We start from the raw sequence: 14,127 nt of genomic DNA, 5'->3' as shown, positions 1-14,127 counted from the left end.
ACAGCTGTAAACATTTTTATTTAGGCAGGCATTTGCTGGGTGAATTTTATTTGTGCGGTGTGACCTGCTGTCTTCATGGTTTAATGGTTCATACCGGTTTTTAACGTTCATTTTAATCTTAGTCATATTTAATTCTTTTTCTTTAATGTGAAGTCGAAGGCTTTCATGGCCGGCATCCATAGTTTTTTCTGGGTTTTTTGGGCTCTGTGGCTATGTTCTGGAATCTAGAACATGGCCATATAGCCCGAAAAACCCACAAAAAACTACTTTTTCTTTAAGTTTTGTAATCGGTGTTTTAGCTCTGTCTTTTGAAATGATGGCAGCCTGCCTTGAATCCCACTATGGAAGAAAGGCAGGATATAACTCCTGGAAATATATAAATTGATAGTACTGTTTTTTAATGCTGTGAGCTGCCCTGAGTCCCAGTTTTGGGGAAAGGGTGGAATAATTAATTAATTAATAATAATAATAATAATAATAATAATAATAATATAGCTCACCTAGGGAGACAGTTTTGACATTAGTTCCTGTTACACACCAAACTCTGCCCTCCACAGCCAAACCCAGGGATTTTGTGGCATACTGGCTTGAGTGTTGGGTTACAATTCAGGAGACCAGGGTTCAAATCCTAGCTAAGCCATGAAACCACTGGGTGACCTTGGGCAAGTCACACTCTCTCAGCCTCAGAGAATGGCAATGGCAAAGCCCCTCTGAAAAAAAGCCAAGAAAAGTCCATGTCAGATTCACCTTAGGGCCACCATGAGTTGGAAACGAACTGAAGGCACACAATAACAACAATGACCGCAGGCATGTGACACTCTCTCAGCCTCAGAGGATGGCAAAGGTAACCCCCCCCCTCTGAAGAAACATGCCAAGTAGAGCCCATGATAGGTTCATCTTAGGGTCACTATGACTGGGAAATGAACTGAAGGCACACAACAACAACACAACCACAATGACCTCAGACAAATGACACTTTCTCAGCCTCAGGGGATGCTAGTGGCAAACCTCCTCTGAACAAATCTTGCCAAGAAAAGCCCATGATAGGTTCACCTTGGGGTCAGAAACGACCTGAAAGCACACATCATCATCATCAACAACAACAACAGTGACCTTGAGCAAGTCACACTCTCTCAGCCTCAGAGGGGGGCCATGGCAAACCCCCTTAGCAGAAACCTGACCAGTAAACTTCATGATAGGGTCAGAAACAACTTGAAGGCACACAACAACAACAACCACCCCATCAACCCTTCCTGTCAACCACTCACCCACCGAGGGTCCCCCCAAGAGCTCCCTTCTGACCTGGGTGGGCTGGGCTGCTCTGTCCTGGTCCCTTGGGCAGGAGCATCTGCTTCCCCTTGGCAAGGTCTGCCAGCCCAGAGCCAAAGAAGAGACTTGAAGCTGGCCAAAGGAAGGCGAGCAGCAGCCCAACCGTCTGCCTCCTCCTTCCTCTTCTGCTGGAAGGGATCAAAGGACACGTGGGGGGAACCCTAGGCAAGAGGCCACGCCCACCCCCTTGACGTCACTGAAGGGTTTCCCCTTGGAGTGACTAGAGCCCTTTTGGATCCCAAAGGGGGAACTGATGCTCTCAGAGAATATTAGGAAATCACCATGGGTAAAATCCTAAAGTGCAAAGATATATATACGCCTGAGCACTTAAAGGCATAAAGGACCAAGGTCTTGTCTTCCTCATCACACTCTCAACAAAGAGTTCCTATACCTTGGATCAAACCTTGATCAGAAGGGAGGTTGAAGTCAAGAAATAAGAAGCCTGGGAATGGGAAGGGCAGCTATGAAATAACTTTAAAAGTTCCTAAAGAGCAAAGATATACAATTGAATATTCAAGTTAGAATGGTCCAATTCATAATACTCCCCACCATGATCCAAATAGGTAAAAGAGTTCCCATACCTTGGATCAAACCTTGATCAGAAAGGAGACTGAAGTCAAGAAATAAGAAGACTAGGAATGGGAAGGGCAGCTATGAAAGAATTAGAAAAGATTCTAAGGAGTAAAAAGATATACAACTAAGCTCTAAAATTGGAATGGTGATATCAAATGCTGCTGAATGGTCTAAAAAGACTGACAAGGTAGTAGTCCCCCTGACTTTCACCCAGTGTAGACTCATTTCACAATCGATATACAGCTGAGCACGAAAGTTAGAGTCATAGAAGTCATTGTATTCCCCATCAACATGTACAGATGCAAGAGCTGAACAGTGAGGAAAGTGGATAAGAGGAAAATCAATTCATTTGAGACGTGGTGCTCAAGAAGCATGCTGAGGATACTGTGGTTGGCCAAAAAGACAAACAATTGGGTCCTTGAACAGATCAAGTCTGAAATCTTCCTGGAAGCCAAGATGATCAAGTTGAGGTTGTTGTACTTTGGTCACATCATGAGAAGGAACAATTCATCAGAAAAGGCAATAGTATTAGGAAGAGGGTAGTAGAAAGCAAGGAAGACCACATGCCAGATGGATAGACTCTATTAAAGAGATCATGGGCTTAAATTTACAGGGCCTAAAAAAGCAGTGGGAAATAGAGTGTCCTGGCTGGAGTCTGGAGATGTCTCATCCACAATGTTGCCATGAGTCAGGATTGATTCCAGGGTGTTAAACAACAACAACAACAACAACAGACCCACATTAGTCAGTGAGAGGAAGGCTGTTTCAGTGCCATAGCCTAGCCCAGTGATGGAGAGCCTTTTACAGACCAAGTGCCCAAACTGCAACCCAAAACCCACTTATTTATCACAAAGTGCCACGTCCATCTGGATTTCTAGTGACAAACTCCTGGAATGGGTCTAGGACTGGGTAAAGACATTGGAGTATATCACACGGAGCTTTTGGGAGATTTTCCAGCTCAGTTCCAACGTGACTGCACTTCCAACAATGCGCATTCACGTCAGAATGTGAATGTGTTATCAGACGCCATTCTTTTCTATGGGAGCTCCTTGCGAGGTCCTTCTGCAGTGATTCCAAAGTGACCCCTCATTTTGGTAAAACCGGAAAAAAAGTGACTTCACAGAATTCACTTCCAGGCTCACTTCGATTGCACTGCGAATTGGTCTGGTGTGGAAAACCACTCCGATGGCACCCCCCTTGGCCCCCTGCGTCCTGCTCCGTCATTCCCTTCCTCCTCCTTCATGCCATCTCGCCCCCTCTGCCACCCTGCAACCCATCCCATCATTCCCATCATCCCCTGCCTTCTCCTGCATCCCGATCCTGGCCCCAGCGAACCTCAGCAAGCTATCCCATCATCCTCTGCCTTCTCCTGCATCCCAATCCTGGCCCCAGGGACCCCAGCAAGCTATCCCATCACCCCCTGCCTTCTCCTGCATCCCGATCCTGGCCCCAGGGACCCCAGCAAGCTATCCCATCATCCCCTGCCTTCTCCTGCATCCCGATCATGGCCCCAGGGACCCCCAGTGACCTATCCCATCATCCCCTGCCTTCTTCTGTATCCCGATCATGGCCCCAGGGACTCCCAGCGAGCTATCTCATCATCCCCTGCCTTCTCCTGCATCCCAATCCTGGCCCCAGCGAACCTCAGCAAGCTATCCCATCATCCTCTGCCTTCTCCTGCATCCCAATCCTGGCCCCAGCGACCCCCAGCAACCTATCCCATCATCCCCTCACTGCTTCTTCACCCCATGAAGGATGACAGCTAAGGAGGGAGCAGGGAAGGAGGACAGCATCCAGAGCCCCACTGAGCATGTGCAAGGGTGCCGATTTGAATAGTTGAACCCTCCGGTGTGGTAATACAATGTGCACTCACTCCGCTTTGCTTGAATCCGCATCACGTGACTTGCTTGGAATAGAACTGACTTCGCTTCCCCCTCAGTTCGGAAGGGCAACGGAAAGGCAACCAGGCGTGGTAAAACATCATGTTTTAACGTGAATTTGCATTGCTAGACAGGAGTGACTCTGGATCTGGTGTGAAAAAACATCACGCAGGAGTGACTGCGGATCTGAGCTGCAAACCCCCCCACGTGTGATAAGGTCCATTGTTGAGACAGTAAATTACACTCCCTCTCCTGCATAGTAGCCAAGTTGTTTGGGTGCTTGAAGAAAATCCTACATGTTCCTCTGTTCCTGTTTGGTTGTAAAATACAACAGTAAACCATTAAATCACACTGCCCTTTCATGACAACCTAAACCAAATACAGTACCTGAGTCAGGAGCTTCACTCTGCTTCACCTTAGATTGGCTTGCCCTTCCACTTCAAACACAATGGTGTTGCAATGTTCATGCACTATTAGTATGAATATTCTTGAATGCAGAGGACCAATTGTATTTGAACTTCCTGGCCTTAAGATGAGTTTGAATCACACACACTGTACAGTATTTATCCTCATATTAAAAGTGTTTTTTAACTTAGGCAGTTCAGTCTCCTCCTCTGCAGGGCCACTCTGTTCCCGCCCAGCTTACTTTCGCAACCGGCTACATTTCTTTTTAGATCAGTTTCAAAATAATGTTCTTGGCTCACAATAAAGTGTCTTCTTCTTCCCTCCATGGTTTTAGTTTACTAATCCCATTAGCCAAGGCAACAGGGAGCTGTGTGCCGTTTTTTAAGTTGAAGAGTCTATTTTGGTCCTGTCTGCACATGGATTATGATAGTAAAAATACATTGGCTGGCAGATCTTTTATCTGGTATCACCCAAATCCAGGACAAATCACAAATCCTTACTGATTGTGGAATCAAGATAGATATTTTTCTATAGAAATGTTTTCTTATTACTGGATGTGGAATCAAGACAGATATTTTTTTTCCAAACTCCACTTTTTTGCTCCTTCTTGAGAATAGCTGAATGGGATTTTGAAAGAAGTTGCTTTGGCTTGTTACAGACTGCCAAAATAAAGCTGCTTTGGGTCTCTTTGGAGGTATGCTATTTAAATGATGCATGGGTCCTAAGAGTCCGGAGGTCGCGCCAAAGCCACACTCCATTCCTAAGCACCAGAGTGCAGCTTTGGTGCACCTTCTGGATTCTTAGGTGCATGCATCATTTAAACAGCATACCTCCAAAGAGACCCAAAGCAGCTTTATTTCGGCAGTCTGTAACAGGCCTTTGTTTCTGTCTTCTGTCTTCTTTTGAAACATGGCTCCCAGCAAACCCTATTATTTTATTTTATTTTTTGAACACTAATCAGTCTTTGAAAAACAACAGATATTAATGAAGATAAATAACTGAATTATATATACTGTGATGGTCTGTGGACTGCATAAACAAATAATCCACATTTCAACTCTCTCTCTATCTCCCATCCACTCCTATACAGACAAAAATCTTTTTACTATCAAACAGAATATAATAATGTGTTTTTTTAAAAGAAGATTTGTATGTACCAAACAAAACACCTTTGGGGTATAGCTAATATCTACATGGTGGTATCCAGTGCTTCATGTTGCACTGAGCAAAGGACTTGAAGGTGCACAACAACAATAAAACCATGCTCCAAATGGAGGACATTTTGAAATTCCTCCTGGATGTCCTAAGGAGGAGAAGGCACTTGCAAAATGGAGGACATTGAAGGAAAATGTAGGGCAGTACCCGACAAAGACTCAAAACACTCATGCTTCTTAGTGATGTACAGAATGGAGGACACTTTCGAATTCCTCCTGGATAGGAGGCTGAAATGGAGGACATGTCCTGGAAAATGAGGATGAGGACCTCTGGTCACCCTGGGTGCTGTACAAGTCCTCAGTGTTTTGTCACTTTTTAAAATCAAAATATTTACTGTATGATAAATTTAGACAGTAGCAGATCCTACAATTCACAACCACGGTCTTTTTAATAAGTGTTGTGGTTTGAATGTTGGACTACAACTTTGGAGGCCAGGGTTGGAATCCCGGCTCGGCCATGTAAACCCACGGGGTGACTTTAGGCAAGTCACACTCTCTCGGCCTCAGAGGATAGCAATGTACTATGATCAACCAATAGGCAGTAGCTCTTCCTACAATTCAGTCACAGTGTTTTTACTGAGTGTAGTGGTTTGAGTGTTGGACTATATGACTTTGGAGGCCAGGGTTCGAATCCATGTCAACCCACTGGGTGACCTTGGCCAAGTCACACTCTCTCAGCCTCAGAGGATGGCCTTTTCTTTGAACAAACTTTGCCAAGGAAACCTTACAGTATAACAGGTTCTCCTTAGGTTTGCCATGAGTTGCTAACTTGCTAAGGCCTTGACAACAAGACAAGGCCCCATTGTGAACCAGGCCAGGCCCATCTCGATGGATTGCCAAATAGGCCCCACCCCCTCACTGCCAAAGTCTCACTTGATTGGCAGTTGGGGATGCAGCTGAGCTGCTGATTGGCTGTTAGGAATGTAATTTATTTTCCCCCTCACAGGGTTGCTATGAGGGTAGGAAGTTTACCTCAGAGACAAATAATTTGGTTTAGAAGAGGGGAGGGTGAGAGGTGTGAGGGAGACTAAAACCTTGTTTTGTTTCATGGTTCTGCACAATTATAAGCTCAGATACCGCTTCCGGCCCTCTTCCATATACATTCTAGGGAATGCAGAAGGCAGGGAACATAATTATTTTCATTTGATATGGCAAAACATCTTGGTATATGCCCTGTATTGCCAGGGTGAACAGTTGTCCTAACTGCCAAGGCGGACAAGGCACCACAAAATGTAGGCCATTTAAGAAAAGTGTAGGACACACGACCATATAAAACACTCATACAAGGTGACCAGGTGTCCTCCTAACCACAAACGAAATGGAGGACATTTGAGGGGAAATGTAGGAAAAGCTAAAGAAAAAACACTCATAGAAATCCATGCTTCTTAGTCATGCTCAAAATGGAGGACATTTTGGAATTCCTCCTGGACAGAAGGATGAGATGTAGGCCATGTCCTGGGAAAGGAGGACCTCTCTGGTCACTGTGACCCAGGCTGATGAGATGTCCTCTTAACTAACCACCAAGGAGGACAAAGTACTGCAAAATGGAGGACAGTCAATAAAAACGTAGGGCAATGCCCAATAAAAGCTCAAAACGCTCATATAAATTCAATTCTTAGTCATGATAAAAATGGAGGGCATTATGGAATTCCTCCTGGACAGAAGGATGACATGTAGGTCATGTCCTGGAAAAGGAGCACCCAGATTGACCAGATGTCTTCCTAACTGCCAAGGACGGCAAAGTATCACAAAATGGAGGACATGTCCTGGAAAAGGAGGACCTCTGGTCACCCTGGGGGTTGTACAAGTCCTCAGTGTTAGTCCCTTTTAAAAATAAAAATATTTGCTGTACAATAAGCTTAGTGAAAATGGAAGGAGGAAGAGAAAAACACAAATTAGTATACTGAATATAACAGTTTATTATACTATTATACCAACTTATTATAGTTAGTTATTATTTATTTGTTTGTTTATTTTATTTGTATCCCAATTTCCCCCCAAAATTGAGATTAAAAGAGGCCTACAGTCTAAAAGCATAGTTTAGTTAAAAACTTTCAAAAGTGATGATTAAAATGGAATTAAAGTACTGTATTACAATATTGAAACAGATCATTTGTTTAAAAATGGAATACAATTTAAGATAAAAGCACTTTATACACTTTAAAACAGTACTGAACCATCAGGATGTTCTTTAAAACATTATTGCAGTTTTAACTACAAAACTGAATACTAGTTTGGGATTTTGTGTGGAACTAGATTAGGATGTTCTGTTTTAACCGTAGAAAACCAATTAGTTCAGTGATGTGTACCTGATTCAGGATTTTAATATTTTTTTTCACATTCCACAATATACTGGATTAGTAGATTAACAACAGCTGTTCTGAGCATGTGCTCAGAACTATGACTGTAGCCATAAGATATAGCTGTGTTTGTTATATGCTTTATTGTGAATTGTGATTATTATTTTGTCATCTTTGCTCTACAAACTTTCAAGGATTCTACTTTGAGTGTGTTTTTCCCTACATTGTTATGGAGTAACTTTATTTCCTTTCAGTTTATTTCCTTATGTTCTTTAAATTCAATATACACACTTCTAAAACTTTTAAAGTGTGGCCACTGTGTTTTAACTCATATTGTAACCAGTTTTAGGAAATAGACTGATGTCTACGAAAGCTCAGGCTCCCAATTTCTTTCTTTCAGTTAGTCTCAAAGGTGCTACAAGATCTTTCTACTGTCCGTAACTGGGTTATGCTGTCCACATTTTACTGGCATTATTCCTATATTTTGCATGTAACAGTGATTCAAACAGGAAAGTAATAGAGATTTAAAAAAGGATTGCGTTGTATTATCATGTCCTGAAATTTCTCCCTCTCTCTCACTTGTAAAGGCGGCTATGTCTAAGGAATTTCAGCTCCAAGCACCTGAGCAGGATGAACAAGATAAACCAAATAGCCCATTTTTCACTAATATACAAAGAAATGAATTAACTGCTGATCCATTAAGGTAAGATTCGTGGTTTTTTTTAATCAACATAAAATTAAAGTACTTTTGAATTCTGAATATTTAACTACTGTGTATACTCATGCATAAGTCTAGAAATTTTAGTCTAAAAATTGACCCCAAAAAACAGGGTCAACTTATCCATGGGTCAATATAAGTGCTGTACTTTAACTCATATTTTAAAAAGGGAACCATCTGCTGGTGAAAGGCAAGAGTGACATCTGCCTTGGAAACACTGATCCACTTCTATTTTCTCATCCATCCAGCTTTTAGTGTGAACACAAACAATTGTGTCTGCTGGAATTTTCTACATTCCTTCGCACTGTTTTCCTTTGCTTTATCCTTTAGATCCTTTGTTACATACCCTTAAGTTTTACCCTCCACATCCATAGCTCATACCAAGATCCATAATTTTTGCCCCAAAACTTGCCCTCGATTTATACATGAGGTTGAATTATAGTCAAGTATATATGGTAATGTGTTGAAATAAATCTGAGATTGAGTGGTGGAACCATTCATAAAAGTAAAGAGAACTTATTAGTATGATCATGTAGGAGGTAAAATTTCTGGAAGAGTAGCAAGGAGTGGTATCTTCCTAGGACATTAAATTTATATACAGTATGAATGTTATATGCTTAAGGAATATATAACCCAATAAATAGGCATTTGCTAGTTAATCAAGCAGGCCTTTAACAATAACATTCATATACTTTTCAATAGTTACAGTCAAGCTATGCAGTGTCAATTTATGCTGTATTTATGCTGTAAAATATATGGACATTCTGTCCTGGAATACATGAGAAACTGTTTTTTTAGATTTTTGTGGGTTTTTCAGGCTATGTGGCCATGTTCTATAAGAGTTTATTCCTGACATTTCTCTGAAGATGCCAGCCACAGATGCTGGCGAAACGTCAGGAATAAACTCTTATAGAACATGGCCACATACCCTGAAAAACCCACAAAAAACTATGGAGGCCGGCCATGAAAGCCTTTGACTTCATGTTGTTCATTTAGAGTTGGGTGATTTTGTTCCATGACCTCTGAAACGTCAGTATTTTCACAACAAGAAAGAGATAATATTTAAAGGTCACTCAACAGTGGTGTGGTCCCAAGGAGTGCATTTGGCCAGAATCCAATGGAGGAACTTGGTTCAGGGTGCAGCATCTGGTTCATCATGTGTACCCCAATGAACGGTAGCTGTGACAAAAGTAGGGTTGCTAAATTTTACCCAATAGTAATATGGGGCAATCCATTTGTTTATCATGCCAGCACAAGACTGGCTGGGTCACATGAGAGCTGAATATAGGAACAGCAGGCACCTGTGACACTCACAGAACAGGCAGTCCCTTGCATCATTTAGTAGGTAGTTTGTGCACCAAATATTTGGGAGTGAGTCTGTTATGAGCGTGACTGGTGCCTTCTCTTTCCTCTCATACTCAATAGTGGGGCTTACATCCAAGTAAACATACATAGACGTAGTATATAAAACTTTTATTAAAATACTTCTGATCATGAAGCTGGAAGGAAATTAATTTGAAACTTTAATTCTAACTGGCAAATAGCTTTTAAGTAGTTGGGAATTAATGAGAAAAAGCAAAAATGGGTGAAGAATGACACATTTGAAACATCATTCTGTTATTTACTGCAGTCCATCAATCATCTTCCTTGCTTGTTACTATAACAGAGTATTCTAAAACTGGTCTCTGTTCAGAATGTAATGAACATTAAAGAAATCTTGCCTTTACTTCCAATGTCAGATTTTCTTTACCTCCAAAAGTAGGCTTGTGCTATTTTGCCTGGCAATCTACAGTTCACAAAATTTGAATCTAAACCTACTTTACAATTATTACCAAGATAAGTTAATACAGTTAAATGCAGCAAGAATGCTGCATTGAATGTGAAAAATTCAAAGTGTTTTACCCCAACCTCTTTTCTTTTTTCTTTTGCTAAAATAAACTGGAAAAGCCACAAAACTAACACAAGTACAGTTTATGGTGACAGCGAAAGAGAGCCCAGTTGATAACCTTCACTCCAGCCAGAACTATGCAGAGATGGGCAAGACTGACATCTCCAGTACACTTGTGTGATGCAATGGCAAATAAGATGGCCATTACTTTTGAAATTTTCTAATTAAGAACTAGGATGTGGGTTGGTTTCAGGTTGACTACATTCACAGAATCCAGTGCCTGTATTGTGGCAGAGATAAGACTGGATTCTATGCTGCATAATTCCTTATAAATGCATTCCTTTGGTTGAGAGATTTTCTCATGAGAGCATTTCAATTACCATCCTAGACACAAAGTAGAGCTGGTGAAATGCAAGAAATTATATCTTGGGTTCTTAGCCAAGTGCTCACAGATCATATTCACGTATTTCATGACACTTGCAACAAACTAGGAAGTGACTTAATTTGTTGAGACAGAAATATTAGGATTTTAAAAGCCGCCTTTACATTAGGAAATAATCAAGTAGATATGCTACTTTTGATCACATTTCCACTTAAAAAATGACCTCAAATGTTATTTTTACATTTTTTTTTTCAAACATAGGAAAGAATCTTCAAACATCTCTCTTTCTAGTTCACTCACAGGCGGAGGGTCAGACAGCAAATCTTCAAGCTTTTTTATGGCCCTAGATTCAACTACTGAAAATATGGAACAAAGAGCTCAGCAACTGATTGATAAGATTAATGAGAACCGGAAGAAAGATCATGAGTTCATGAATAATTTCAGAGAAAGTCTATTGATGAAGGTAAATTTAAATTTGTTTATAATGCAAAATCAGGAATTTTGAGAAACAGGGAAGAACCATTAAAGTCTTGTAAATTATTGTATTTGCTCCCCATTCCCATGTTGCCAACTGTCCTGCTGCATTTAACCAATGTCCCCAAATTATTAATTCTTGTGTCCTTGAAAATATTAACCACCAGCATTATTCTATCCTCATATAACATCTTTCTCCCCAAAATCCAGATATGTTCCCAGCTTTCCCATTCCCACACTGAAAATTTCCTTCTTTTTGTCCAGTGTTTTTTGGATGTAATTTGACTCCTTTTATGTGAAGGAATGTTCAAATGTTGTCATTACAGCATTTATGTTATTGCTTTCCCTTTCAACTCACTGCTCAATTTGCATTCTTTTTGCCTGGTAACACCTAAAAGTTACACAGCAGAAGGTGCTCACACCACAAATATTAAGCTTGCACTGTTTCAAAGGATTTTATAGGCACCTGAGTTCTAACATTTTGCCTTCATTTCTGACTTGGTTGCTCACTTGGTAGAGTTCTGACTATGATGCAGCAAAACTGTCCTTTGCAGACCCCAGGATAAGCTAGCCAGTATCCTATATCCAGACAGCAGCACTTCAGCATAAGAGCATTAAATGGAAATGCAACATGCTCAGTGTTAGCAAATGCTTCTGCACTTTAAACTTAGAAACTACAATTTTCTTAAATAGTTTGGCATTCCACTGATGTGTGATTATAACTACTCCCTCGGAGGGTGATAGAGTCTCCTTCCTTGGAGGTCTTTAAACAGAGGCTGGATGTCCATCTGCTTTGATTTGGATTTCCTGCATGGCAGGGGGTTGGACTAGATGGCCCTTATGGTCTCTTCCAACTCTACGATTCTATGATTCTATGATTTTACTCAAAGTGCTGCTGTTATTTGCCTTCAAGTGGACCTTGAGTTATGACAACTCCATGAATGAGATACCTCCAAGAGCCAGTCCTTGAGCTCAGATCATACAAACTCAGGGCCACAACTTCCAGTTTACCAAACATCGTTGTCTTTTTTAATGAGTCACATTGTCTCATGACATTTAGTGATGTCTTCTCAAAATAAGCATCACTAAATCCTTAGATGGTCATATGTGGACATATTTGCAAGTGTTAGGAAGTAAAAGTGGTTGAGGTCTCTATCTTCGGTCAAGCCAATTATGGAGGAATTCTTAGAAATCTCTAGTTAACTTTAACTCCTGGTACTATTTCTTTTTCTTCTGAAAAGGTTTCAAGCTTGGCAGAAAAGCTGGAAGAAAGGGTGTTTTCTGTTTATGATCATAATAGCAAGCTCATTCAGGATAAACTCCAAGAGTTTTCTGATATTATGGAGAGGATCAGGCAGATTGAAACTGAGCTCAGACAAGTCTGTCACACTGTGGAGATGTTGTATAAAGATCTGTGTTGTCAGGCTGAACAATGATTATACATACAGAAAAAGGAAGAAAGAAGAAGAAGAAACTAAATGTGGGACAGAAAACCCTTAAATCTGTGTGCCACAGCAAATAAAAGACACAGCTTTTAAAATACATATCCAGTGCTAACTCATACAACCTGTAACATGTGTTATTTAGAATGTAAATAAATATTCAGAACTATTTGAAATTTAGTAAATACTTCTAATTTTCAGTATAGAATTTCAATTACAGTACTGTACTTTCAGTTACTTCAACATCTTAAACTTGTAAGTTTGGCATTCACTGATATTCGCAGCCAACAAACTAATAGATACAAGCTCTCTTGTACCAAATGTTTAATTCATATAAATCAAATATTGTATAAAATGCTAATAAACTGTGATCTGGCAAGCATTCAAGTATTCAGAGAACTTCCATAGGACACTTTACAGGAAACTTCAAGTAAAATGCTTGAAGCTTTATTTCAGCAGTTAAATGCTTGTGAATGGGGATGCTAATTGAATTTCCATTCACAATAGATTCCTATTAATCTTCAAGGTCTTGGAAGTGTCGTTGCTATTATCAAGAATCATTGTTGGACAGTGAGCTTGTTAACTAATTTCATCAATAATCACAGCTCTATCCAAAACAACTGGTTCCACATACATACCAGATAACAGCATACACTTTAATGGCCAGCCAACAAGATGAGCAGAGCTTAGATGGTGCTTTACAATCCAAAGCAGAACTGGGAACATAAACTATTGTTATATAACTATGCTGTAGCAACTATGCTGTAATAGCAGCAACCACTAATATACATAAATGCTTAGGTACACGGAAAGTTGCATTTAGCAGTATAGCAAATGGTCTGATAAATCATGCTGCTTGTTGTTATCAGCCTGTTGTGACTGTCCTGAAACCTTCTTGATAAAATTTATTTAAGCATTTTACATCTGCTTCCAAGGCACATACACTCACTGCAGTGTGGCTCTGGAGCCCAGGTACTAAACTCTGCCACCACATCTCCGCCACCCATTTTCTGGGTTCACAGCCACACCAACAGATGCATAACACCCAAAAACTGCAAGTGGTGCTATAGTGCTGTGAATATTTCACATGACTCAGCACATGGGCAGTCACTGAAAAAAATCCCCTTCCAATGGGCTGGTGGTTTTGTGTTTTGTATCCCCATGTCTGACACCTGCCCAAAAGACTGAAGTCATTTTAATGGCACCTGAACTGTATGGGAAGAGGTCACAGAAAAGCAGCTCCTTCTTCACTAAGATAGTGTTTCGATGTCACCTTTATGGAGAAGAATACACACCTGTTATCCTAAAAGGAAAACAATGCACTTCCTGATTTTTTTAAAAAAAATGAATTGAGGCCATCTTTAAACTATTGCTACTCTACTTATAAGACCGGTGGTAATTCCGGTCAATACTCCTTTCAAGTTGGACCAATGAGCATGGAGCTCTGAGTAAGCATTGTGCCAGTTCAAGTGAACTGTGGAAACACTTAGGAGAAAGAGAGACCAGAAACATAGTGGAGATT

General features: G+C 40.7%; 1 protein-coding gene across 4 annotated transcripts; it reads left to right on the top strand.

Moving 5' to 3' along the window:
* The first annotated feature begins 6,334 nt into the window (after nt 1-6,334).
* SYCE2 (synaptonemal complex central element protein 2) lies at nt 6,335-12,781 on the top strand. 4 transcript variants are annotated; one of them, XM_042450955.1, is made up of 4 exons: nt 6,335-6,360; nt 8,289-8,404; nt 10,951-11,152; nt 12,405-12,781. In XM_042450955.1, exons 1-4 carry the CDS (start codon nt 6,355-6,357, stop codon nt 12,597-12,599), a joined length of 519 nt encoding a protein of 172 aa, XP_042306889.1. In that variant the 5' UTR covers nt 6,335-6,354; the 3' UTR covers nt 12,600-12,781. The 4 variants fall into 4 exon arrangements, with proteins under 4 accessions (XP_042306889.1, XP_042306888.1, XP_042306890.1 ...); XM_042450954.1 differs by lacking the exon at nt 6,335-6,360 and adding an exon at nt 6,374-6,521; XM_042450956.1 differs by lacking the exon at nt 6,335-6,360 and adding an exon at nt 6,374-6,633.
* The last annotated feature ends 1,346 nt before the right edge of the window (nt 12,782-14,127 follow it).

Source organism: Sceloporus undulatus, chromosome 2 (genome assembly GCF_019175285.1).
Source record: "Sceloporus undulatus isolate JIND9_A2432 ecotype Alabama chromosome 2, SceUnd_v1.1, whole genome shotgun sequence".
NCBI lineage: Eukaryota > Metazoa > Chordata > Lepidosauria > Squamata > Phrynosomatidae > Sceloporus > Sceloporus undulatus.
This window is presented reverse-complemented; position numbering and strand designations above follow the sequence as displayed.

Coding starts and splice junctions, on each gene's coding strand:
- SYCE2 (XM_042450954.1), top strand. Junction 8,405..10,950: donor TTAACTGCTGATCCATTAAG/GTAAGATTCGTG, acceptor TTTCAAACATAG/GAAAGAATCTTCAAACATCT. Junction 11,153..12,404: donor GAGAAAGTCTATTGATGAAG/GTAAATTTAAAT, acceptor TCTTCTGAAAAG/GTTTCAAGCTTGGCAGAAAA.